A 26,503-nucleotide genomic window follows, 5' to 3' on the forward strand; every position below is an offset into this window, starting at 1 on the left:
TATAACTTACAGTATGTGGAGAAAGAAAAACACTACAATACAGCAGGAAAACCTTCTACCATTTTTGAAAAAAGATGGTTGTCCGATCTATCAAAATATAAAAATAATTAGCAAGATCTGTAAACACTGTAAATGCAAAAAATGAAGAACGCCAAAATGACTTTTTTTGTGTCTGCAGTTCCACAAATAAATGCTGTAATAAGAGATCAAAAAGTCACATCTATCTCAAAATGGTATAAATAAAAGTGATGTCACATCCTGCAAAAAATAAGCCATCACACAGCACCATCGACTGAAAATGTTACGGGTCTTGAAATATGGCACATCATTGCTGTTTAGTGTCCTTCTAATGAAGGACTCATATACATTTAATGGAATCTGTCATTAGGATAAATCCTTTAAAGCTGACTATATGAGCATGTGGGTCATAGAAAGCTGAATATAATGGTACACTAATATATGGGAGATGATTCTCATGCAGATCAGTGTACTGTCCATAGTTACGAACAGCTTTAATGGTTTGGAGGTTACCTTTGGTTCCTTTGTAACCTAGTTGACTAGGCTCTAAAAGACTTCACTTCACTGTGCCTGCTGCCATTCCTGAGCAAGTTTTGCACTGCTGTTGACTAGCTGAATACTCTTTAGGAGAGGGTCCGGACACTGGACTTTCTTCACAGCAATTGAACTTCTCTCTGAAGTTCCTGATGATATGATAAATTATAGATTTAGGAACAGTCTTGTGATCAGTAATGTTCTAGCATGTAAATCCCTTTTGATGCAAAACAATGCTGACTGCACACATTTCCTTGGAAACAACTGTGTTTAACAGAAGAAGGCAATGATTTTAATCACCAGCCCACTTTAAAATCAACCAGTTTGCTCTTATATTTTAATCAGAATGGTAGTGATTTCAGCTGCCTTGTCCTTGTTAACACTTTCTACAAAATTAAAAAATGTATTACTGAAATAATGTAATTTAATCACTTAAGAATACCCCATCAGTGTTCACATATTGCTACCATTCACAGACATTTTACTTAAAATCATTTTCCACCTTTAAAAATGTACATTTAATATTTTTGACTTACAATTTTCTTTGGTTTTCTTTTTCTGATGTGTGAAAATTTGAAAATCAGATGTAGTTTTAGATTGTGTTTTTGCAGAAAATTTTTGTGAAAATTCTGAAAGATTCACAAACTTTAAAGAACTACAGTAATACATACGGAAGATATGAGTATGAAATTTGCTAGATATTTTACCTGGACACTGTGTACAGAATCAATAGTAAAGTGAGTATTTGACCATATCATCATTTTTATGCAGATATCCCAACTTCATACTCTATAATCTTGAATGCTTATTGAATGAAGCAGATCAAGTAATGTGCATTTGAGTAATGATGGAAGTATGACCTAAAGATATCCACATCCTTTATCAAGGTGTGCAAAATTATCAGGAAACTTGTTTTTTTTTTATAGGCAAAATGGGCCACAATAGAGATTTAACTAATTTTTAAAAATAAAAAAAATAATTACAAGTCTTACAAAGGGATGCAGCACTCTTGAAATTGGTAAAATATTGAAAAGAAAAGACCCATATTAACTGCCAACATTGTGAGCAGAATCGAATGTCAAGCAACCTGGAACCTATTATCCTCCAGTGCTGTCATTCCAGAACTACAACCTCCCTGGAGAGCCCAGAAGTACAAGTTGTTCACTGACATGGCCAAGATAAAGAAGGCAGAAACTGGAACACCAACAAGACACATGAGTTGAAATGCATACACACCCCAATATCATGGCAATTTCAAGAGTGCTTCATTCCTCTGTAAGGCCGGTTTCACACGTCAGTGGCTCTGGTATGTGAGGTGACAGTTTCCTCACATACCGGAGCCACTGACACACGTAGACACATTGAAATCAATGCATCTGTGCAGATGTCATTGATTTTTTGCGGACCATGTCTCCGTGTGCCAAACACGGAGACATGTCAGTGTTCGTGGGAGCGCACATATTACACGGACCCATTAAAGTCAATGGGTCTGTGTAAAACACGCACCGCACACGGACGTTGTCCGTGTGCAGTCCGTGTGCCGTGCAGGAGACTGCACTACAGTAAGCGCTGTCCCCCCCACGTGGTGCTGAAGCCGCCATTCATATCTTCTCTGCAGCAGCGTTTGCTGTAGAGAAGATATGAATAATCCTTTTTTTTGTTGTTTCTGGTGTTTAACATAAAGATCCCTGTCCCCACCCCCCTCCCACCCCCTGTGCGCCCGCCCGCTGTTATTAAAATACTCACCCGCCTCCCTCGCAGTGTCCTGTCCTGGCCGCAGCTTCTCCTGTATGCGGTCACGTGGGGCCGCCCATTACAGAAATGAATAAGCGGCTCCACCCCTATGGGAGGTAGAGCCGCATATTCATGACTGTAATCGGTGGCCCCACGTGACCGCTCATACAGTAGAAGGTGCGGCCAGGACAGGACACCTCGAGGGAGCCGGGTGAGTATTTTAATGCCGGCGGCCGGGCGCACAGGGGGTGGAAGGGGGAAGGATGCCCTAAAGTTTATTTTAAACACATAAAAACAAAAAAAAAAGATTTTTCATCCCTTCTCCCCAGCGAACGCTGGAGAGAACGGATGAATGGCGGCTTCAGCACCATGCTGGGGGGACAGCGCTTACTGTAGCTCCTGCACAGTCCGTGTGGTACCCAGGCGGCACACGGCTGCCGCACATGTGCCACACGGATGGCCTACGTGAGCTCATGGACACACGGACACGGATAACTCCGGTACCGATTTTTTCCGGTACCGGAATTATCTGGATGTGTAGGACAGGCCTAAGACTTGAAACAAATTAGTTAAATCTTCTTTTGGCCTATTTTAAGTGACAAAAACAAGTTGCTTGATAATTTTGTACACCTTAATAAAGGGTTTTGATATTCTCGGGTTGCACCCTCCCTCATTACACAAATATACATCACCTGATTTGCTTCACCCAATAAGCATTCAAGTTTATACAGCGTGAAAGTGTTAAAATATGCTTAAAAGTGATGATATGGTCAAAGTACTTATTTGTCTAATAATTCTGATTACAGTGTATGCTCAAATTGCTGTAAAAAAAGTTAATCTTGGGTATAAAAAAATAAAAGAAGAACCTTGAATTAGAAATAGTTTTAGAGACATACTTTTATGTGACTATTTAGTTACTCATTCTTTTCGAAATCTCTCTGATCTAAAAACAGTGTTAATTGTTAATATATGGCTTACAACTGTCGGCCATAACGTCTGACGTATTTACTCCATATTATATGCCTCCTACACTTGCCATAAACTGTATACCTGGTTCTGTTTCTAATACCACAGAAATAGAAGTTTATGTCCATAATAAGGTCTCAGTAGAAATACTTAAAACCATAAGTTTGTATTTTACTTGTTTATCACTTGGTTCTTTAACATATTTTCATTTTAAATGAGAAAAAGCTAAAATGTATTGCTAGGATCTTTCCTCTTTGTCTTTTCCTTATTGCTTGGACATATTGAGTGTCTTGAGTGAAAAGAAGCTGCAAGATCTGTTTATGGTCTTCATTATCATTTAAATAACCCTGTCCATTTACTTCTTACATGGGTTGATGACATATTTCAGCTATTTTTTTTTTTTTTTTTTTAGATTGGGAGTTTAGTTTTCTTTAGATGTCGCAAGGGTTACCATATTCAAGGCTCCACTACACGTAATTGTCTTGCTAATTTAACATGGAGTGGATCCCAACCAGAATGTATCCGTAAGTGTTACAAGTGATTGCTTTATTTTCAAGTTATCTTCTCTGAACAGAGATATATTTTAAGTACTTATAGCATATTTTGTTTTCAAATAAATCTAAAAAGACACATTACAAAGACATATTTACATTAAAATGTGGATGCTTCACGAGTTTCATGTATTCCACAAGTTTCACAGATTGCATGTATTGCTGAAGTTTCTAAAAATAACCATATGCAACTTGCCTCTTCAGAGAGGAAGACTTGAACTCTATAGTGCCACCAGGCAAGAGGCAATTTGCATGTTAAATTTCTCAGAGGAGCATTGCACAGTAGGTCACACTCTGCAGGGATAAACATTACCTCTTAGACCTCAGTTCAGAGCCTCTCACCTAGCCAAATCAGTTCTCACACTTTGCATTGACAAAACCGAAACACTGTGTCTGCAAATTGAGATTCTGATTTGACTTTTATCCTAAGTCACATTTCAAGGCCCGTTAAATGGTTGATAGTGACATGTAGGATTGCTGCTTCCAGGAGGTGACGCTATAGAATTTAAGTCCTCTTCCTCTATGAAGAGGCAATTTGCCTCTTACATTTCACAGAGTAGCATTGGACTGCAAATAAGCCTCCTTACCTTGGCATGCCAGAGCCGGTATGTCACTCTCTTCAGGAGAAATTTTACCTCTTAGACCTAAAAAAACAACCAGTAATTGTATTCTCTGTATTTGCTTCCAAGTACACTATGTTCCAAATTATTATGCAAATTACATTTTTATCAGATTTTCCTAAATGGTCGGTGCAAATGACAGTCAGTCTAATATAATGATCACCCGTTAGATTATACATCGAATTTTATTGAAGAAACCTCCCAATGGTAACAGTATAATCTCCAAAATGAATAAAAACTCAAAATTCACTGTTCCAAATTATTATGCACAGTAGAATTTCTATACATTTGATATGTTTTAAAGAACTGAAAATGTTCATATGTGGAATTTGCAGCATTAGGAGGTCACATTCACTGAACAAAAAAGCTATTTACCTCCAGAACCTCCTAACAGGCCAAGTTACATGTAACATAGGAGCCTTCTTTGATGTCACCTTCACAATTCCTGCCTCCATTGAACTTGTGAGTTTTTGGAGAGTTTCTGCTTGTATTTCTTCCCTCCCAGAGCTGCTGTTTTGATGCAAACTGCCTCCCACCCTCATAGATCTTTTGCTTTATGATACTCCAAAGGTTCTCTATAGGGTTGAGGTCAGGGGAAGATGGTGGCCACACCATGAGTTTATCTCCTTTTATGCCCATAGCAGCCAGTGACTCAGAGGTATTCTTTGCAGCATGAGATGGGGCATTGTCAGCATGAAGATGATTTTGCTCCTGAAGGCACGTTTCTGCTTTTTAAACCATGGAAGAAAGTTGTCAGTCAGAAACTCTATATACTTTGCAGAGGTCATTTTCACACCTTCAGGAACCTTAAAGGGCCTTACCAGCTGTTTCTCCATGATTCTGGCCCAAAACATGACTCCTCCACCTCCTCGTTGACGTTGCAGCCTTGTTGGGACATGGTGGTCATCCACCAACCATCCACTACTCCATCCATCTGGACCATCCAGGGTTGCTCGACACTCATCAGTAAACAAGACTGTTTGGAAATTAGTCTTCATGTATGTGTGGGCCCAATGCAACCATTTCTATTTGTGAACACTGTTTAGGGTGGCCGAATAGTAGGTTTATGCACCACAGCAAGCCTTTGAAGGAGCCTACACCTTGAGGTTCGAGGGACTCCAGAGGCACCAGCAGCTTCAAATATCTGTTTGCTGCTTTATAATGGCTTTTTAGCAGCTGCTCTCTTAATCCGATGAACTTGCCTGGCAGAAATCTTCCTCATTATGCCTTTATCAGCACAAACACATTTGTGCTCAGATACAGCCACAAATCTCTTAACAGTACGATGATCACGCTTATGTTCTTGGAAAATTTCTAATGTTTTCATCCCTTCACCAAGGCATTGCACTATTTGATGCTTTTCAGCAGCAGAGAGATCCTTTTTCTTCCCCATGTGACTTGAAAACTGTGACCTGCTTAATAATGTGGAACATCATTTTTAAGTAGTTTTCCTTTAATTAGAATCAGAAAAGATTTAATTGTTTTGTTTTTCAAATAAACTCGTGGATGGTATTGTGTCTCAGGGCTCAATGGATCACTGAAATCAATCTTAATCACATGTGATAATTGGTTTTCCAGGTGATTCTAATTAAAGGAAAACTACTTAAAAATGATGTTCCATATTATTAAGCAGGTCACAGTTTTCAAGTAACATGGGAAAGAAAAAGGATCTCTCTGCTGCTGAAAAGCATCAAATAGTGCAATGCCTTGGTGAAGGGATGAAAACATTAGAAATTTTCCAAAAAGATAAGCGTGATCATCGTACTGTTAAGAGATTTGTGGCTGTATTTGAGCACAAATGTGTTTGTGCTGATAAAGGCATAATGAGGAAGATTTCTGCCAGGCAAGTTCATCGGATTAAGAGAGCAGCTGCTAAAAAGCCATTACAAAGCAGCAAACAGATATTTGAAGCTGCTGGTGCCTCTGGAGTCCCTCAAACCTCAAGGTGTAGGCTCCTTCAAAGGCTTGCTGTGGTGCATAAACCTACTATTCGGCCACCCTTAAACAGTGTTCACAAGCAGAAATGGTTGTATTGGGCCCACACATACATGAAGACTAATTTCCAAACAGTCTTGTTTACTGATAAGTGTTGAGCAACCCTGGATGGTCCAGATGGATGGAGTAGTGGATGGTTGGTGGATGGCCACCATGTCACAACAAGGCTGCAACGTCAGCGAGGAGGTGGAGGAGTCATGTTTTGGGCCAGAATCATGGGAAACAGCTGGTAAGGCCCTTTAAGGTTCCTGAAGGTGTGAAAATGACCTCTGCAAAGTATATAGAGTTTCTGACTGACAACTTTCTTCTATGGTCTAAAAAGCAGAAACGTGCCTTCAGGAGCAAAATCATCTTCATGCTGGCAATGCCCCATCTCATGCTGCAAAGAATACCTCTGAGTCATTGGCTGCTATGGGCATAAAAGGAGATAAACTCATGGTGTGGCCACCATCTTCCCCTGACCTCAACCCTATAGAGAACCTTTAGAGGATCATCAAGCAAAAGATCTATGAGGGTGGGAGGCAGTTCACATCCAAACAGCAGCTCTGGGAGGCTATTCCAACTTCATGCAAAGAAATACAAGCAGAAACTCTCCAAAAACTCACAAGTTCAATGGATGCAAGAATTTTGAAGGTGACATCAAAGAAGGGTCCTATGTTAACATGTAACTTGGCCTGTTGGGATGTTTTGGCGTTAAATAGCTTTTTTGTTCAGTGAATGTGACCTCCTAATGCTGCAAATTCCACAAATGAGCATTTTCAGTTCTTTAAAACATATCAAATGTATAGAAATTCTACTGTGAATAATAATTTGGAACAGTGCATTTTGAGTTTTTATTCATTTTGGAGATTATACTGTTATCATTGGGAGGTTTCTTCAATAAAATTCGATGTATAATCTAACGGGTGATGACTTTTATTAGACTGACTGTCATTTGCACCGACCATTTAGGAAAATCTGATAAAAATGTAATTTGCATAATAATTTGGAACATAGTGTAGATAGCAAAAATATGCTTTCAACAGTAGGGACATAAAGTTCACAATGTTAAATCTAGTATGGAATCATAGTCCAACGTATAGTATAACAAACCGGCATAGTCCCAAAATTTAGAGGAAAGTGAAAGGTGCTAGTTACCTCTTAGTAGAGTGCAGGGTGTGAGGCTCCCAGGGTCCGTGCACCCACCCCGACACACGTTTCGGTCACACACCTTCTTCAGGAGGCATCAGAGGTGCACATGGTCCTCATATGAACTCAAGCATGGGAAAAATTCCCAGGCTCCAGTTCATGAGGACATCCAGCAGAGGGCGCATCACCGCAGCTCAAGGTAACCACAGGTCATTCCCCTGCAATCCATTCATTCCCCGGGTTTTTACAGGCAGGGGCGGCTGCATTAACAGACTTCTGCTTGTAAAATTAGTTAACCCTTTCAGATGGATTTACAACGTGGGACAGAACAACGGAAGGTATGGAATATTGTTGTTTATTTTTTTAACTTTGTTTCAGGTGACAAGGGTCTTCAGGTGGATTAAGAGTCTAATAAAATATTACAACACCCTGTGTCTTTATTTCATTAAAGTACTTTGTAATAATGTGTGTGTGTTTTCTTAACCATTTCAAACTATTGGATTAATAATGGATAGGTGTCATAATTGACGCTTCTCCATTATTAATCTGGCTTAATGTCACTTTACAATAGCAAGGTTACATTAACCCTTCATTACCCCATATCCCACCGCTACACGGGAGTGGGAAGAGAGTGGCCAAGTGCCAGAATAGGCGTATCTTCCAGATGTGCCTTTTCTGGGGTGGCTGGGGCAGATGTTTTTAGCCAGGGGGGGCCAATAACCATGGACCCTCTCTAGGCTATTAATATCTGCCCTCAGTCACCGGCTTTACTGCTCTGGCGGAGAAAATTGCGTGGGAGCCAATTTTTTCTGCCATTTATCCCTTTATTTTACCAGCTACAGCGCCACATTTTGCACATACACACTACTAACATTAGTAGTGTGGAATATGCAAAAAAAAAGGGATATGAGATGGTTTACTGTATGTAAACCATGTCTCATATCCTGTCGGGTTTGTGAAGGAGAAATGAAAAGCCGGCAATTGAATTACTGGCTTTTCTGCTATATCGCGCTGAATTAAATGTAAATATATATGTGTCTCAATTATATATATATATATATATATATATATATATATATATATATACACTCACCGGCCACTTTATTAGGTACACCTGTCCAACTTCTTGTTAACACTTAATTTCTAATCAGCCAATCACATGGCGGCAACTCAGTGCATTTAGGCATGTAGACATGGTCAAGACAATCTCCTGCAGTTCAAACCGAGCATCAGTATGGGGAAGAAAGGTGATTTGAGTGCCTTTGAACGTGGCATGGTTGTTGGTGCCAGAAGGGCTGGTCTGAGTATTTCAGAAAATGCTGATCTACTGGGATTTTCACGCACAACCATCTCTAGGGTTTACAGAGAATGGTCCGAAAAAGAAAAAAAATCCAGTGAGCGGCAGTTCTGTGGGCGGAAATGCCTTGTTGATGCCAGAGGTCAGAGGAGAATGGGCAGACTGGTTCGAGCTGATAGAAAGGCAACAGTGACTCAAATCGCCACCCGTTACAACCAAGGTAGGCCTAAGAGCATCTCTGAACGCACAGTGCATCGAACTTTGAGGCAGATGGGCTACAGCAGCAGAAGACCACACCGGGTACCACTCCTTTCAGCTAAGAACAGGAAACTGAGGCTACAATTTGTACAAGCTCATCGAAATTGGACAGTAGAAGATTGGAAAAACGTTGCTTGGTCTGATGAGTCTCGATTTCTGCTGCGACATTCGGATGGTAGGGTCAGAATTTGGCGTAAACAACATGAAAGCATGGATCCATCCTGCCTTGTATGGAGCATCTTTGGGATGTGCAGCCGACAAATCTGCGGCAACTGTGTGATGCCATCATGTCAATATGGACCAAAATCTCTGAGGAATGCTTCCAGCACCTTGTTGAATCTATGCCACGAAGAATTGAGGCAGTTCTGAAGGCAAAAGGGGGTCCAACCCGTTACTAGCATGGTGTACCTAATAAAGTGGCCGGTGAGTGTATATATATACAGTATATATACTTTATATATGGTTTACCGAACATTTGAGCCCATAAATCCATTAGATGTCGGTTTTGCAAGCCTGCAAGAAAATACTGCAGTACAGATGCCATACGGATTACATACAGAGGATGACATGCGCAAAATACGCTGCCACACCCTGCCTATGGATGACATACGGATCACTATTTTGGGAACATTTCTGCATATTACGGCCGTAAAAAACGGACCGTATTGTCTTACGCCTAGGGTGATGCCGGCCTAGATCTCATCTGGTTTATGGAAAAAACTAGTTCATGTTGTGATTTTGGTTTTCACATGCAGATTCGTTCAGTGATAAAAATACAAGTATGATTTTCACGACCTGACAGAATATAGAAGGAGAAACTTTTTCTTCTCTCCGACTCAGAAAAAAAACTGATGCCACTCTGATCGAACTCTGACCAGAGTCTGATAAAAATAATTTTTGAGATGGAAAGAAAACGATTGGGTGTGCCGACCCTAAGTATAAGTTTTGCCCTCTTTAGCCAATATTTCTAAATCAAGTTTTAATTTTTATTTTTATTAAAAAAGCTTTTTCAACCGAAAACAGTGATTGGCTACTATTGTCAATTTTTTTTCCAGCCCTTTATTTATGCATGATATTCAACACATTTTATTTCCAATTCTGAATAATTTAGTAATAATGGCAAACTCTTGGGAGCAGTATGGTCAATCTGGGCGCATCAGCTCCCATTTCTGAAGGTGTAGTAAAACTAAATTTCTGGCAGCTGACTCTCCTGATCACCATCTTAAAGTTAATTTAGTAATAGTTTTAAGGGTACATTGCAGTGCTGTAAACACAAAAAAGTACTTTATGTGGGCTATTTGTTGTTTGTTGGAATTATATTGAGAATAAGATTAAGAGAATTGTATTGTATTAGGCATTGCTACTTTCTATACCACTTAATGCTGCAATAAATAAATGTGCTGTTGTTACCTTTGCATAGCATAGCAATTGTATTTAGTCAGTGGTTACTTGTAAAGTTTATGATTGTACACTAATAAGTGGCACCAATAGAATATCTTGAGCCAGGCAATACTTATTATAGCGCTAGCCCTGCTTGCAATGATGTATAAAAACATGATATATTAAAAACATGTAAAGTCTTTATAATGCTTCAATATATTATTATAATAACAAGCTTAATTTCTTCTCAGCGCATGCATGTCGACAACCAGAAACACCCATCCATGCTGATGTGAAAGCAATAGATCTACCTACGCTAGGCTATACCTTAATATATATTTGCCAACCTGGGTATTATCTATCTGGTGGCTCTGAGCACAGAACGTGTAAGAGCGACATGAAGTGGACAGGAAAACCTCCTATTTGCAAAAGTAAGTCTTTACCTGCACTAGTAAAAATAAAATAAAAAATAAATATATATATATATGCTCAAATAAGGTTTACCTATTTTCTCCATGATACAACGGGCATAATTTTTCTGTCATTTTTCTATTCTTTATATAAGAGAAAAAATAAAGAGTAAAAAAGGAAATTCAAAATGTCTATTTTTCAATTTTTTTTTATTTAGAACCATGAAGGATCACTAAAATTCATTTTAAATTGTATTAACTTTTTCTGCAGTAACCATTTTTATATATTGAACATTTTTTTATTTATTTTTCACTATTTATTTATTTTTAATTATTTCACACAGTGCTCTCCTTAAAATTTCATACAAACTCTTGGAGTGCATTTTAACGTTTAAATACATTTTTTATTGCTGATTCTGGTATGCCAGGTGTTAGGGGTCGAGTTCCCGCCTCTGCACAGGGGAAATCTCAGGCCATCTCCGCTGCGGTCTCCCATTCTTCTCCTGCTGCAGTGGAGCCTGCTCAGCAGAGACATCGGTCCCAGTGTCTCGCTCAGTCTGACTCTGTACAGAGAGTTACTGCTGTTTTTCCTGCTTCTGCCATTGAAGTCAGTGCTGGGCAGCAGAGAGCAGACACTTCTGGGACTAAGTCCTGCTTTTCTCATTCTGAGCATGCCCAGAGTAAGATCTCTCAGTGGAGATCGAGGGTCACATGATCAGACACTGCAGCTAAGGCCATTGGTCCTTCAGGAAGGTCCTGTAGGTGCCTGCGCTCTGTGGCAGCCTCTCAATGGTCCTTCTAGGAAGGTCCTGTACGTGTTGCAACTATTTAAGGCTTGCATGGCCGCACGGCCATGCGCTAGTATTGTTCTATGTTGTACTTTGCGCCAGTGTGGTCACGTATGATTGTGTTCAGGGACCCGGTTGAAATAAGCCCCTAGAATGCTGGCACCTCTGGCTAGGAGTTTGTGTGTTTGAGTATTCAGGGACCTGGCTGAAATAAGGCCCTACCATGCTGGCACCTCAGGCGAGGAGTTTTGTGTGCATGCATGACCACTGACTGCTCTCGTTTGGGTAGTTAGCCTGTGCCACTGTGAAGTTTACCAGGGCGCAGTGCTTTGAGTTCATGGCTACTCTGTGAAGTAACAGAGGTAGCTCATACCGCCATTTAGTTCTGCCATTTGCTAGCAGCAGGTTCTCCTGCACGGTGGACCCCAGGCTGCGAACGCATATATTAAAATAAAGTCTCTATATCCATTTGGTGCGTTCCGCTAGCCCTAACACCAGGTTCAGTTACGTGGCAAGTTTAGCCTTCCATCTGAACTGTAGAGCTAACATGCCAGCAGTTCCTCTCCCCCTTGGCACCTGGTGAACACATTATTCATAGGACTGGAGAAGGAAGCCCTTTCTATACTGTATATGTTGCTTGCTTGGTTCTGTGTATGTAGAAATCAGGAAGGCAGACACACTAAAAATAAAATTTCCCTTTTTTGTGTGGAGCTTAGCTGTGTTTCTATTAGCCAGGTAACCACTCCTGCTTATACACAATCTCCGTGTAGCTGCTAAATTTACAATGGATTTCTAAATTCCCAACATTTAACCCTTTAACAATATTGAGAGTAATAGTACTCCAATGTTGGTATCCCCCGCTTTGGTGTGGGCTCTGGCTGTGAGCCCACATCTTTTCCGGGACATGCCAGCTGTTTTGAACAGCTGACATGTGCCCGCAATAGCCATGGGTGGAATTGCGATCCACCCATGGCTATTAACTAGTTAAATGCCAGTGTCAAACTCTGATAATGGCATTTAATTCACACTTCAGCCATCGGGCTGGAATCTGTGCACTGGTGACCCCGTCACGTGATTGCGGGTCATCAGTTCATCGGCATGACAACCAGAGGTCTCCTTGAGACTTCTATGGTTGTCAGTGCCAATTGCTATGAGCACCACCCAGTGGTCAGCGCTCATAGCAAGTCAGTATATCTGCTACATAGAGGTGATCTGAACATTGCCTCCATGTAGCAGAGCCTATCGGGCTATGGAAGCTTCTAGTCTCCTATGGAGAGTACTGAAGCATGCTAAAAGTTAAAGAAAAATGTTTTTAAAAATGTATAAAAATATAAAAATATAAAAATTTAAATCACCCCCCTTTTGCCCCATTCAAAATAAAATCAAAAACAATTAAAAAAATCAAACATACACATATTTGGTATCGCCGAGTTCATAAACACCCAATCTATCAATAAAAAAAGGATTAACCTGATCCCTAAACAGCAAAGCTATAAAAAAAGTCAAAATGCCAGAATTAAATTTTTTTTTGGTCACCGCAACATTGCACTAAAATGCAATAACAGGCGATCAAAGGAATGTATCTGCACTAAAATGGTGTCATTAAAAACATCAGCACGGCACACAAAAAAGAAGCCCTCACCCATCTCCAGATCACAAAAAATGGTGATGCTACGGGTATCGGAAAATTGTGCAATTTTTCTTTTTAGCAAAGTTTGGAATTTTTTTTCACCACATAGATAGAAAAGAACCTAGATATGTTTAGTGTCTATGAACTAATAATGCTATAGAACAACCTCAAGCACTCGGACCATTGATGAGAAAGCTTATGAATGCATAATGACACGGAGAATCATAGTTGCAGATCAGTTTGAGGGTATTTGCACACGTTGCGTAAAGCTGTTCACATTTTTCTGCACTGATTTTGGTAAATCCGCAGGATATCCGCACTTCGGAATTACAGCGGTTTAATTCGCTGTTTTTGTGCAGATTCCACATGCTGATTTACACCTGCAGATTCCTATTATGGAGTAGGTGTAAACCACTGCGGAATCAGCACAAAGAATTGACATGCTGTGGAATAAACAACGCAGCATTTCTGCAGCATGCGCACTGCAGATTTTGTTTTCCATAGGTTTACATGGTACTGTAAACTCATGGAAAACTGCTGCGAATCCACAGTGGCCAATCCGCTGCGGATCCGCAGCAAAATCCGCAATGTGCGCACATACCCTTAGCATTTAGTGAACTTGCAAAAAGCCAAACAAAAAACAAGAGTGGGATTGCACTTTATTGGCAATTTCACTGCACTTGGAATTTTTTTCCCATTTTCTAGTACATGACATGGTAAAATCCATGGTGTAGTTCAAAAGTACAACTCATCCCACAAAAAATAAGCTCTCACATGGCCATATTGACGGAAAAATAAAAAAGTTATGGCTCTGAGAAGGAGGGGAGCGAAAAATGAAAACGCAAACCCAAAAAAGCTCCAGGGGTGAAAGGGTTAAAGTAATTTGTCTGGTCCACAAAAGGTAAGTTATAGTTCAATCATTGCAATAATGATTAGTGACTACAGAGGAAAAATATGTACTCTTCTCCAATATTCAATTTTCAATTACCAAAATTTCAATATACCACCTCCACGATAATGCTGGCATCTTTATCGTATCCTATGTGACTGATCTATGAACAAATTCCGACTGATGCCCATGAAGCATCATACATGTATAGAAATAAGTATTAAGCCAAATAATATTAAGTCTGCATTCACACACACAGCGATCATGCTGCAGCTAAAAAGCACAATATCCATGCGCCGCTGCTGTCTTATCACTGTTAAGGCTATGTTCTCATTTGCGGATGAGTCCGCAGCGTTTTGTACGCAACCGCAAACGCATGGCAAAATGCATACAAATGCATGATAATGCTACGTTTTTTTATCAGCTTCGACTTATGCATGACGGATAAAAAATGCAACGTTGGCACACATTTTTGCATGTGTTTGCGTTGTTCATGCGCATGCGTTTGTTATGAAAAATTTTTTTCAAGGAGAATTACCTTGACAAAAGCCATGCCCAATGGGCATGGCTCATGGGATTTCTGTATCTAGACCCTTGTGCAAACGCAAGCGAACTCATGTCCTTGCATTCCTATGTGTTCCCATAGACTGTAATGCGTTCTTTTTGACACACTCCTTCTGCAAGTGTCCGCATGTGTATGGCGGTGGAAATTTGATGCCCAAAAAATTCTAACATGGAGCGTCAGTCGCGCCCAGCCACACACCGCGAAAATACACATGTGTAAGCAAACGCGGGCAAATGCATGCACCTGCATCTACAATGTAAAAGATAGGAAATCAGGACGCATGCAGACGTATGCGTCAGAAACGCTGCGGACACAACCGCAAATGTGAAACCAGCCTTACTTGCACAATTCCTTAATCTTGCTCTTTCATCTGTGAGACTGCATGGCCGATCACAATTTTCACTTGGTTTTTCAAGAAAACAGTTCTTTAATATTTTCGTGCAATATTAAATGATTGTGCAGGGAAACTAGAGAGACATGCGATTTTCAACAGCCACAGCCGCATGTGAAAGCAGCCTCAGTGGCTAAAGCAATAATTCTTCATTCTCCATTCTCGACAAGGCACATTATGTGTTTTATCATACATACACTTTAAACAACTTTAAAAATCTTTCAGTTTCAGATATTAAAATAATTTTTGCCTGTTTTGCATGTGGCTTTATTTTTATGTAATTTATATAGTCCCTTTGTTTTGCAGATATAGGGCGAAATATATAAAGACAAAAATAAATACATGACTACATGGGCTTTTTTAACAAAGACAATGGGCCACTATTGATATTCTAAATTGTGCTCCCATTTCCATAGAAATTTCTCCTATGTATTGGGCAAATTTTTTTATGGGACTGGGACTAGTAACAGCAGTTTGTACAGGTGGTGTCTTTTCATTGTTTTGCTTTATTTATTCATTTTTGATGATGCTTTTGAATTTCTTCTTTGTTTTATTTTGTACACAGTGCTCTCTATAATGTCTTATAAGACATTTTGGGTTATATGAACACATTATTATATTTATTTTATTGCCAGTTTCCACTATAACTGGAGCTGGTATTTTAGCCACAGTTACAGGAGAAAATCAATCTCTCCTCTGCAGAGCAGAGCTGTCTCGGATTTCTAGGACCTAGTTACTTCTGCTACTTCTCGACACCCAGCAATCAAATGATCTCTGGGTCCAGATGAGGAAGCATGATTAATGCTTCCTAATCTGTATACACAGCACTTGTTCAACTCTGCATGCATGCAGCTATTGGGAACAAATCATGTCTGCCTTCTCTGCAAGAAGGCCAGCTGTGTCCTCACAATGCGTGCTGCAGCTCTATTATTGCAGTGCCATTTTAGAACGTCACTGCAGAATAGAATGGCTATCTCCCGGACGTTTCTAGTCCCTGGGCAGTCATGAAGTAGCTAACATACAATACACTAACTGGCTTTCATTAGATTATTTTATTCACTATGCTTATAAATTTGTATTTTGCAGGTAAAGGACTCAGGGAATTAAATTCAACTATCGTAAAAACTCCAGGTTTGTAAAAAAAATACTATATATTTTTATTGGAATGGAAAAAAAAATGTAATGTTAAATAGATAGATAAATAGATGATAGTTAGATGGTAGATAATAGATGGATAGATAGACCAATAAAGAAATAAATATGAGTCATGTATGTATTCTTAAACATTGATTAATTTAAAATAAGGTTATCCTAAAACTGAACATGAATTCCATTGCATTCACTGAAGTTGCTTCAAACCGCCGATTATAAATAATTATTTTTATTAGGCACTAGGCATGAAACCTTTCAGAAATTAGGAAAGGTTGCAATCTTCTTAATGTTTCTCATGCGCTTACTGTTATCTTCTTTAATGGGGTGAATGATGCTGTCATGGTTATATTTCATGCCTTTCCAAGCAAAGAAGGTTTATAGTACATTTTGTCATACACTATGTTCCAAATTATTATGCAAATTACATTTTTATCGGATTTTCCTAAGTGGTTGGTGCAAATGACAGTCAGCCTAATAAAAGTAATCACCCATTAGAGTATACATCGAATTTTATTGAAGAAACCTCCCAATGATAACAGTATAATCTCCAAAATGAATAAAAACTTAAAATGCACTGTTCCAAATTATTAGGCAGAGTAGAATTTCTAAACATTTGATATGCTTTAAAGAAGTGAAAATGCTAATTTGTGGAATTTGCAGCATTAGTGAACAAAACAGCTATTTAACGCCAAAACATCCCAACAGGCCAAGTTACATGTTAACATAGGACCCCTTCTTTGATATCACTTTCACAATTCTTGCATCCATTGAACTTGTGAGTTTTTGGAGAGTTTCTGCTTGTATTTCTTTGCATGAAGTCGGAATAGCCTCCCAGAGCTGCTGTTTTGATGTGAACTGCCTCCCACCCTCATAGATCTTTTGCTTTATGATACTCCAAAGGTTCTCTATAGGGTTGTGGTCAGGGGAAGATGGTGGCCACACCATGAGTTTATCTCCTTTTATGCCCATAGCAGCCAATGACTCAGAGGCATTCTTTGCAGCATGAGATGGGGCATTATCAGCATGAAGATGATTTTGCTCCTGAAGTCACGTTTCTGCTTTTTATACCATGGAGGAAAGTTGTCAGTCAGAAACGCTATATACTTTGCAGAGGTCATTTTCACACCTTCAGGAATAGGGTTGAGCGACTTTTACTTTTTTAGGATCGAGTCGGGTTTCGTGAAACCCGACTTTCTCAAAAGTCGGTTTGTGTGAAATCGGCCGATTATTGTGAAAAGTCGGGGGGCCGACCGAAACACGAAACCCAATGCAAGTCAATAGGGATTCTTTTTTTTTTTTTTCTCTCTCTCTCTCTCTCTCTCTCTCTCCTCGGACAGTGTAAATCACTACATTCCTCGGACTGTGTAAATCACTACATCCAAAATGGTAAGATGGCGTTTATACCCCACCCCCTGTGACGCCGCACAAAGCAAGATGAGACCTATTTCATCACGCTGCCCACACTCCTTCATTGGCTGAAAAAATGGCGGTTAAAGCGTCATACGAAACGCGACTTTGGCGCGAAGATCGCCGACCGCATGGCCGATCCCACACTGAGATCGGCTCGGGTTTCACGAAACCCGACTTTGCCGAAAGTTGGCGACTTATGAAATTGACCGATCCGTTTCGCTCAACCCTATTCAGGAACCTTAAAGGGTCCTACCAGCTGTTTCTCCATGATTCCGGCCCAAAACCTGACTCCTCCACCTCCTTGCTGACGTTGAAGCCTTGTTGGGACATGGTGGCCATCCACCAACCATCCACTACTCCATCCATCTGGACCATCCAGGGTTGCTCAACACTTATCAGTAAACAAGACTGTTTGGAAATTAGTCTTCATGTATGTGTGGGCCCAATACAACCATTTCTGCTTGTGAACACTGTTTAAGGGAGGCCGAATAGTAGGTTTATGCACCACAGCATGCCTTTGAAGGAGCCTACACCTTGAGGTTCGAGGGAGTCCAGAGGCACCAGCAGCTTCAAATATCTGTTTGCTGCTTTGTAATGGCTTTTTAGCAGCTGCTCTCCTAATCCGATGAACTTGCCTGGCAGAAATCTTCCTCATTATGCCTTTATCAGCACAAACACATTTGTGCTCAGATACAGCCACAAATCTCTTAACCCCTTCCCGACCCATGACGCCACGTAGGCGTCATGAAAACCCGTGCCAATCCGACCCATGACGCCTATGTGGCGTCATGGAATGATCGTGTCCCTGCAGATCGGGTGAAAGGGTTAACTCCAATTTCACCCGATCTGCAGGGACAGGGGGAGTGGTACTTCAGCCCCCACCATGGCTACGATCGCTCTGATTGGCTGTTGAAAGTGCAACTGCCAATCAGAGCGATTTGTAATATTTCACCTAAAAAACTGGTGAAATATTACAATCCAGCCATGGCCGATGCTGCAATATCATCGGCAATGGCTGGAAATACTGAAGTGACCCCCCCACCCCACCGATCGCCCCCCCCCAAGCCACCGATCTGTCCCGTAGTCCCCTCCGTCCTGTGCTCCGCTCGCCCGTCCTCCTGTCCGCTCCCCCCATGCTCCTATGTCACCCCCGTGCTCCGACGCCCCCCCCGTGCCCCGATCTCCCCCCCTTATACTTACCGAGGCTCTCGATGTCGGTCCGTCTTCTCCATGGGCGCCGCCATCTTCCAAAATGGCGGGCGCATACGCAGTGCGCCCGCCGAATCTGCCGGCCAGCAGATTCATTACAAGTACATTTTGATCGCTGTGGTAGGTTCTATCACAGCGATCAAAATAAAAAAAATAATAAATAAACCCCCCCTTTATCACCCCCACAGGTAGGGACAATAATAAAATAAAGAAAATATTTTTTTTTCTTTTTCCACTAGGGTTAGGGTTTCAACTAGGGTTAGAACTAGGGGTAGGGTTAGGGTTAGGGGTAGGGTTACGGATAGGGTTAGGGTTAGGGGTAGGGTTAGGGTTATGGCATGTGCACACAGTGCGGATTTGGCTGCGGATCCGCAGCGGATTGGCTGCGGATCCGCAGCGGATTGGCCGCTGCAAATTCGTAGCAGTTTTCCATCAGGTTTACAGTACCATGTACACCTATGGAAAACCAAATCCGCTGTGCCCATGGTGCGGAAAATTCCGTGCAGAAACGCTGCGTTGTATTTTCAGCAGCATGTCAATTCTTTGTGCGGATTCCGCAGCGTTTTACACTTGTTCCTCAATAGGAATCCGCAGGTGAAATCTGCACAAAAAAACACTGGAAATCTGCTGTAAATCCGCAGGTAAAACGCAGTGCCTTTTACCTGCAGATTTTTCAAAAATTGTGCGGAAGAATCTCACACGAATCCACAACGTGGGCACATAGCCTTAGGGTTAGGGTTGGAATTAGAGTTAGGGTTGGAATTAGGGCTAGAGTTGGAAATAGGGTTAAGATTAGGCTTGTGGTTAGGGTTACGGATAAGGTTAGGGGTGTGTTGGGGTTACAGTTGTGGCTAGGGTTGGGATTAGGGTTAGGGTTGGGATTAAGGGTTAGGATTAGGGTTAGGGTTGGAATTAGGGTTACGGGTGTGTTGGGGTTAGGGTTGTGATTAGGGTTATGGCTACAGTTGGGATTAGGATTAGGGGTGTGTTGGGGTTAGTTTTGAAGTTAGAATTGAGGGGTTTCCACTGTTTAGGCACATCAGGGGTCTCCAAACGCAACATGGCGCCACCATTGATTCCAGCCAATCTTGCGTTCAAAAAGTCAAATGGTGCTCCCTCCCTTCCAAGCCCCGACGTGCGCCCAAACAGTGGTTTACCCCCACATATGGGGTACCAGCTTACTCAGGACAAACTGGGCAACAACTGTTGGGGTCCAATTTCTCTGTTACCCTTGCAAAAATAAAAAATTACTTGCTAAAACATAATTTTTGAGGAAAGAACAATTATTTTTTATTTTCACGGCTCTGCGTTATAAACTTCTGTGAAGCACTTGGGGGTTGAAAGTGCTCACCACACATCTAGATAAGTTCCTTCGGGGGTCTAGTTTCCAAAATGGGGTCACTTGTGGGGTGTTTCTACTGTTTAGGCACATCAGGGGCTCTGCAAATGCAATGTGATGCCCGCAGACCATTCCATCAAAGTCTGCATTTCAAATGTCACTACTTCCCTTCCGAGCCGTGACGTGCGCCCAAACAGTTGTTTACCCCCACATATGGGGTACCAGCACACTCACAACAAACTGGGCAACAAACATTGGGGCCCAATTTCTCCTGTTACCCTTGTGAAAATAAAAAATTGCTTGCTAAAACATCTTTTTTGAGGAAAGAAAAATGATTTTTTATTTTCACGGCAATGCGTTGTAAACTTCTGTGAAGCACTTGGGCGTTGAACGTGCTCATCACACATCTAGATAAGTTCCTTGGGGGGGTCTAGTTTCCAAAATGGGGTCACTTGTGGGGTGTTTCTACTGTTTAGGCACATCAGGGGCTCTGCAAATGCAATGTGACGCCCGCAGACCATTCCATCAAAGTCTGCATTTCAAATGTCACTACTTCCCTTCCGAGCCCTGACGTGTGCCCAAACAGTGGTTTACCCCCACATATGGGGTATCAGCGTGCTCACAACACACTGGGCAACAAATATTGGGGTCCAATTTCTCCTGGTATTCTTGTGAAAATAAAAAATTGCTTGCTAAAACATCTTTTTTGAGGAAAGAAAAATGATTTTTTATTTTCACGGCTCTGCGTTGTAAACTTCTGTGAAGCACTTGGGGGTTGAACGTGCTCACTACACATCTAGATTAGTTCCTTGGGAGGTCTAGTTTCCAAAATGGGGTCACTTGTGCAGCAGCTCCAATGTTTAGGCACACAGGGGCTCTCCAAACGCGACATGGTGTCCGCTAATGATTGGAGCTAATTTTCCATTGAAAAAGCCAAATGGCGTGCCTTCCCTTCCGAGCCCTGCCGTGCGCCCAAACAGTGGTTTACCCCCACATACGGGGTATCATCGTACTCAGGACAAACTGGACAACAACATTTGGGGTCCAATTTCTCCTATTACCCTTGGGAAAATAAAAAATTCTGGGCTAAATATCATTTTTGAGGAAAGAAAAATTATTTTTTATTTTCACGGCTCTGCGTTATAAACTTCTGTGAAGCACCTGGGGGTTATAAGTGCTCACTATGCATCTAGATAAGTTCCTTGGGGGGTCTAGTTTCCCAAATGGGGTCACTTGTAGGGGAGCTCTAATGTTTAGGCACAGAGGGGCTCTCCAAACGCGACATGGTGTCCGCTAACGATTGGAGCTAATTTTCCATTCAAAAAGTCAAATGGCACGCCTCCCCTTCCGAGCCTTGCCGTGCACCCAAAAAGTGGTTTACCCCCACATATGAGGTATCGGCGTACTCAGGAGAAATTGCCCAACAAATTTTAGGATCCATTTTATCCTGTTGTCCATGTGAAAATGAAAAAAATTGAGGCTAAAAGAAATTTTGTGTGAAAAAAAAGTACTTTTTCATTTTTATGGATCAATTTGTGAAGCACCTGAGGGTTTAAAGTGCTCACTATGCTTCTAGATAAGTTCCTTGGGGGGTCTAGTTTCCAAAATGGGGTCACTTGTGGGGGAGCTCCAATGTTTAGGCACACAGGGGCTCTCCAAACGTGACATGGTGTCCGCTAGCGATGGAGATAATTTTTCATTCAAAAAGTCAAATGGCGCTCCTTCCCTTCCGAGCCTTACCATGTGCCCAAACAGTGGTTTACCCCCACATGTGAGGTATCTGTGTACTCAGGAGAAATTGTCCAACACATTTTAGGATCCATTTTATCCTGTTGCCCATGTGAAAATGAAAAAATTGAGGCTAAAATAATTTTTTTGTGAAAAAAAAGTACTGTTTCATTTTTACGGATCAATTTGTGAAGCACCTGGGGGTTTAAAGTGCTCACTATGCTTCAAGATAAGTTCCTTGGGGGGTCTAGTTTCCAAAATGGGGTCACTTGTGGGGGAGCTCCAATGTTTAGGCACACGGGGGCTCTCCAAACGCGACATGGTGTCCGCTAAAGATTGGAGCCAATTTTTCATTGAAAAAGTCAAATGGCGCTCCTTCCCTTCCGAGCCCTGCCGTGCACCCAAACAGTGGTTTACCCCCACATATGAGGTATCAGCGTACTCAGGACAAATTGGACAACAACGTTCGTGGTCCAGTTTCTCCTTTTACCCTTGGGAAAATAAAAGAATTGTTGCTAAAAGATCATTTTTGTGACTAAAAAGTTAAATGTTCATTTTTTACTTCCATGTTGCTTCTGCTGCTGTGAAACACCTGAAGGGTTAATAAACTTCTTGAATGTGATTTTGAGCACCTTGAGGGGTGCAGTTTTTAGAATGGTGTCACTTTTGTGTATTTTCAGCCACATAGAACCCTCAAACTGACTTCAAATGTGAGGTGGTCCCTAAAAAAAATGGTTTTGTAAATTTTGTTGTAAAAATGAGAAATCACTGGTCAAATTTTAACCCTTATAACTTCCTAGCAAAAAAAAAATTTGTTTCCAAAATTGTGCTGATGTAAAGTAGACATGTGGGAAATGTTATTTATTAACTATTTTGTGTCACATAACTCTCTGGTTTAACAGAATAAAAATTCAAAATGTAAAAATTGGGAAATTTTCAAAATTTTTGCCAAATTTCCGTTTTTTTCACAAATAAACTCAGAAATTATCGACCTAAATTTACCACTAACATGAAGCCCAATATGTCATGAAAAAACAGTCTCAGAATCGCTAGGATCCGTTGAAGCGTTCCTGAGTTATTACCTCATAAAGGGACACTGGTCAGAATTGCAAGAAACGGCAAGGTCATTAAGGCCAAAATAGGCTGGGTCATGAAGGGGTTAACAGTACGATGATCACGCTTACGTTTTCTGGAAATTTCTAAGGTTTTCATCCCTTGACCAAGGCATTGCACTATTTGATGCTTTTCAGCAGCAGAGAGATCCTTTTTCTTTCCCATGTTACTTGAAAACTGTGACCTGCTTAATAATGTGGAACATCATTTTTAAGTAGTTTTCCTTTAATTAGAATCACTTGGAAAACCAATTATCACATGTGTTTAAGATTGATTTCAGTGATCCATTGAGCCCTGAGACACAATACCATCCACGAGTTTATTTGAAAAACAAAACAATTAAATCTTTATGACACTTAAATCCAATTTGCATAATAATTTGGAACACAGTGTAGTGTCACTTTTATAATAGGTGTTAGATATAGGCAGTCAGACTTTTATTATTCATTTATGTCTGTAAGAATGTAAAGCTACACTACAAATGAATCAAGAAAGATAAAATGATAAATACACTTTTAATAAAAATGAAGCTACACTTTATACATTATATAAAAGAAAATATTGAAAATTTGTGCTGGTATATCCTGCGTATATCTTCAGGTTAAATGAGTCACTGTAAGTAATAAGGTTTTGCCAGATGAGCATGTAAAAGAACTTAGTAGACAATCGCCCCAGGTGTATAGAATGATTACTCCAGCCTCCCGCTGTGTCTATAGTGCCTGAAGTAAATTGTTCTTGGTACACAAAGTCAAATCATATGAAAATAATTGGTACCTTGAAGAATGTAGATGAGTTGTCTCCAGGATGTTCGCCGGAATGCTGCGTCAGACGAAGAGAATCTTCAGAAACACAATACCGGAGGGCTGCCCCGGCCGGAGGCAGCGTCTCCGTGTGTGAGCTCCAGTGAGGGGCGGAGATACCACGTCCTGGGTTGAAGACGCCACGAGATGCGAATAGTGAAAGTGGTGCGTCTATGACCTGCATGACATAGTGGATCAGGTGACCGCCCACGTGACTACGAGATTAGGTACGGATCACGGTAAGGACCTGAAAGCCAACGCGTTTTGGAAACAACTGTTTCCTTCCTCAGGACGTGGTATCTCCGCCCCTCACTGGAGCTCACACACGGAGACGCTGCCACCGGCCGGGTCAGCCCTCTGGTATTGTGTTTCTGAAGATTCTCTTCGTCTGACGCAGCATTCTGGCGAACATCCTGGAGACTACTCATCTACAGTCTTCAAGGTACCGATTATCTTCATATGATTTGACTTTGTGTACCAAGAACTATTTACTTCAGGCACTATAGACACAGCGGGAGGCTGGAGTAATCATTCTTTACACCTGGGGCGATTGTCTACTTTGTTATTTTACATGCCCATCTGGCAAAACCTTATTACTTACAGTGACTCATTTAGCCTGAAGATATACACAGGATATACCAGGGCAAATTTTCTACATTTTCTTTTATATTTTGTTTTCTACAATCTTGTGGTGATTGTCATATTCGCTGCAGGTTATTAACATCTTGTGTCACCAGCGCCACTTTCATCCATTTTTTCTACTTCATACATTATGTATTAATGCCATTAAAGTAAATAATGAGTTTTCTTAAATTTTAACAAAATATAATTAAAAGGCACTTAATAGTCTATTATTACTTTCAGTAGTGTATATTAATTCAAGTTGCAAATATAACACTGCATTGGCTAGTTCTGGAAAAAAGGTCAGGTGACTAAATATTGTGTATTTATTTTCAGTTCCTGCTGATGTTTTTTCTGTGAATTCCATATGGAAAGGGTTTTATGAGTATCTTGGAAAGCAACATTCGGCGACCTTAACTGTTGACTGGTTCAATAACACAAGCAGTAAAGTGAATGGGACATTTTTAGATACTAACAATAGTGAATTAAAGTTATCAGGTACGTTAAAATGTAAGGAGCACTATTATAGGTGTTTCAATAACCTAAGAAATGATAATTGAAAAAATGTTAAATTAAATACTTTAAATGTTTCTCAGTTGGCAAACATATTTTATGTACTAACAACACTTTCCAATTGTAAAGAGAAACATTGTTAAAACATGTATTGATATACTTTCTAGTTAGTAATTTTCTTCATAGTAGGGTATTCAAGCATCTAGTAAACATTTTGTAGCACACTCTTTGAACTATTTTCATTGATTTTTAAATTTAACCAAATATTCTGGCATACAGCTAAGGGCGTGATCATAATATGTGCACAGCTTGCAGTCACAACCCCAACCTCTGCATGTGCTTTTGAACTGTTTCCAATGAGTTTTAAACATCAGCAGCATCAAGGCACCCCCATACAACCATGGGCATAACTATTGTTGTTGTCACACCTGGACCCTGGAGCCTGGGGGAGATAGGTTAAAGATTTAGTTGGCCAGAATGAGAAGATCTATACTATTAAAAACCCATGAAAAAAGGGGTGTTGATACAGATTCTGCATTTGAGTCCACAGGTTTCAAGTTATGCTTCACTAATTCCTATGCTCTTCTCATTATTCATGTTTCTTGATTGGCCTACTAGAGTATAATACTTTTTGCTATTATAATTAACCTTAAAAGGGTTGTCCAATGAAAAGAAACTGTCACCAAGCCAGTGGATAGATGATTTGGGACCAGCACCAACTGTCATAACAGGGATCTTTAATCTCCTTTAAAATGGAGCTACAGTGAACATGTTCGACTGCAATTCCATTTATTCTTTATAAAACTACCAAGCACTGCACTCATATTATTCCAATTGCCCCGTAGAGAATGACACAGAATTTTGTTGTGGGGTTAAAAGTTCTCAGTTGGGGATAAAAATTCCCTCATCTGCCAGAGGTGGACCTCTCATCAATCACCTGTTTTGTGGATAGGTAATTATTATTATTATAATTGTTTATATTTAGAGCACCATTGAGTCCATGGTGATGTACATGTGAAAAGGTTTGCATACAAATTATAAATATAAAATTACAATAATCTAAATAACATTGACAGATTGGTACAGAGGAGGAGGAGGGGACTGACTCTCTCGGACTTACGTTCTACAGGGAAAAGAAGCATGATTAAATACATAACAAACCACGACATAGAACGGACCATTACATAAGGATAAGTCGCTGTAACATTGAAACGAAAAAGCTGTGAGTCAAAAGACCCAAAGAAAACGACCAAAAAGATCCAAATAATGATGAAGTAAAAAATATATATAAACTTTATTATGCACAAATGTTATAATAGAACCATCACAATTTAAGAAACAGGTGAGGCAAAGTGCCACAGGGTGTGCACAGACACCACTAGAGAAACATACACAGGACGCACGGAGCCGGGATCACAACTCCCACCCTAAAGTGTACATGGTGGACCAAAGAAAGGTCCATAC

The 26,503-nt window shown here is 40.6% G+C and overlaps 1 protein-coding gene across 2 annotated transcripts in view; it reads left to right on the plus strand.

Annotated features, from left to right (window-relative positions):
• Positions 1-26,503, plus strand: part of CSMD1 (CUB and Sushi multiple domains 1) — a 2,858,343-nt gene that overhangs the window by 2,790,263 nt on the left and 41,577 nt on the right. For both annotated transcript variants that reach the window (XM_077290057.1, XM_077290056.1), the window contains exons 63-66: positions 3,665-3,776; positions 10,733-10,912; positions 16,241-16,285; positions 24,863-25,024. In XM_077290057.1, the coding sequence (XP_077146172.1) occupies positions 3,665-3,776; positions 10,733-10,912; positions 16,241-16,285; positions 24,863-25,024 (499 nt within the window). The remainder of the gene's footprint in view (positions 1-3,664; positions 3,777-10,732; positions 10,913-16,240; positions 16,286-24,862; positions 25,025-26,503) is intronic.

This window comes from Ranitomeya variabilis, chromosome 2 (assembly GCF_051348905.1).
Source record: "Ranitomeya variabilis isolate aRanVar5 chromosome 2, aRanVar5.hap1, whole genome shotgun sequence".
NCBI classification, from domain to species: Eukaryota; Metazoa; Chordata; class Amphibia; order Anura; family Dendrobatidae; genus Ranitomeya; species Ranitomeya variabilis.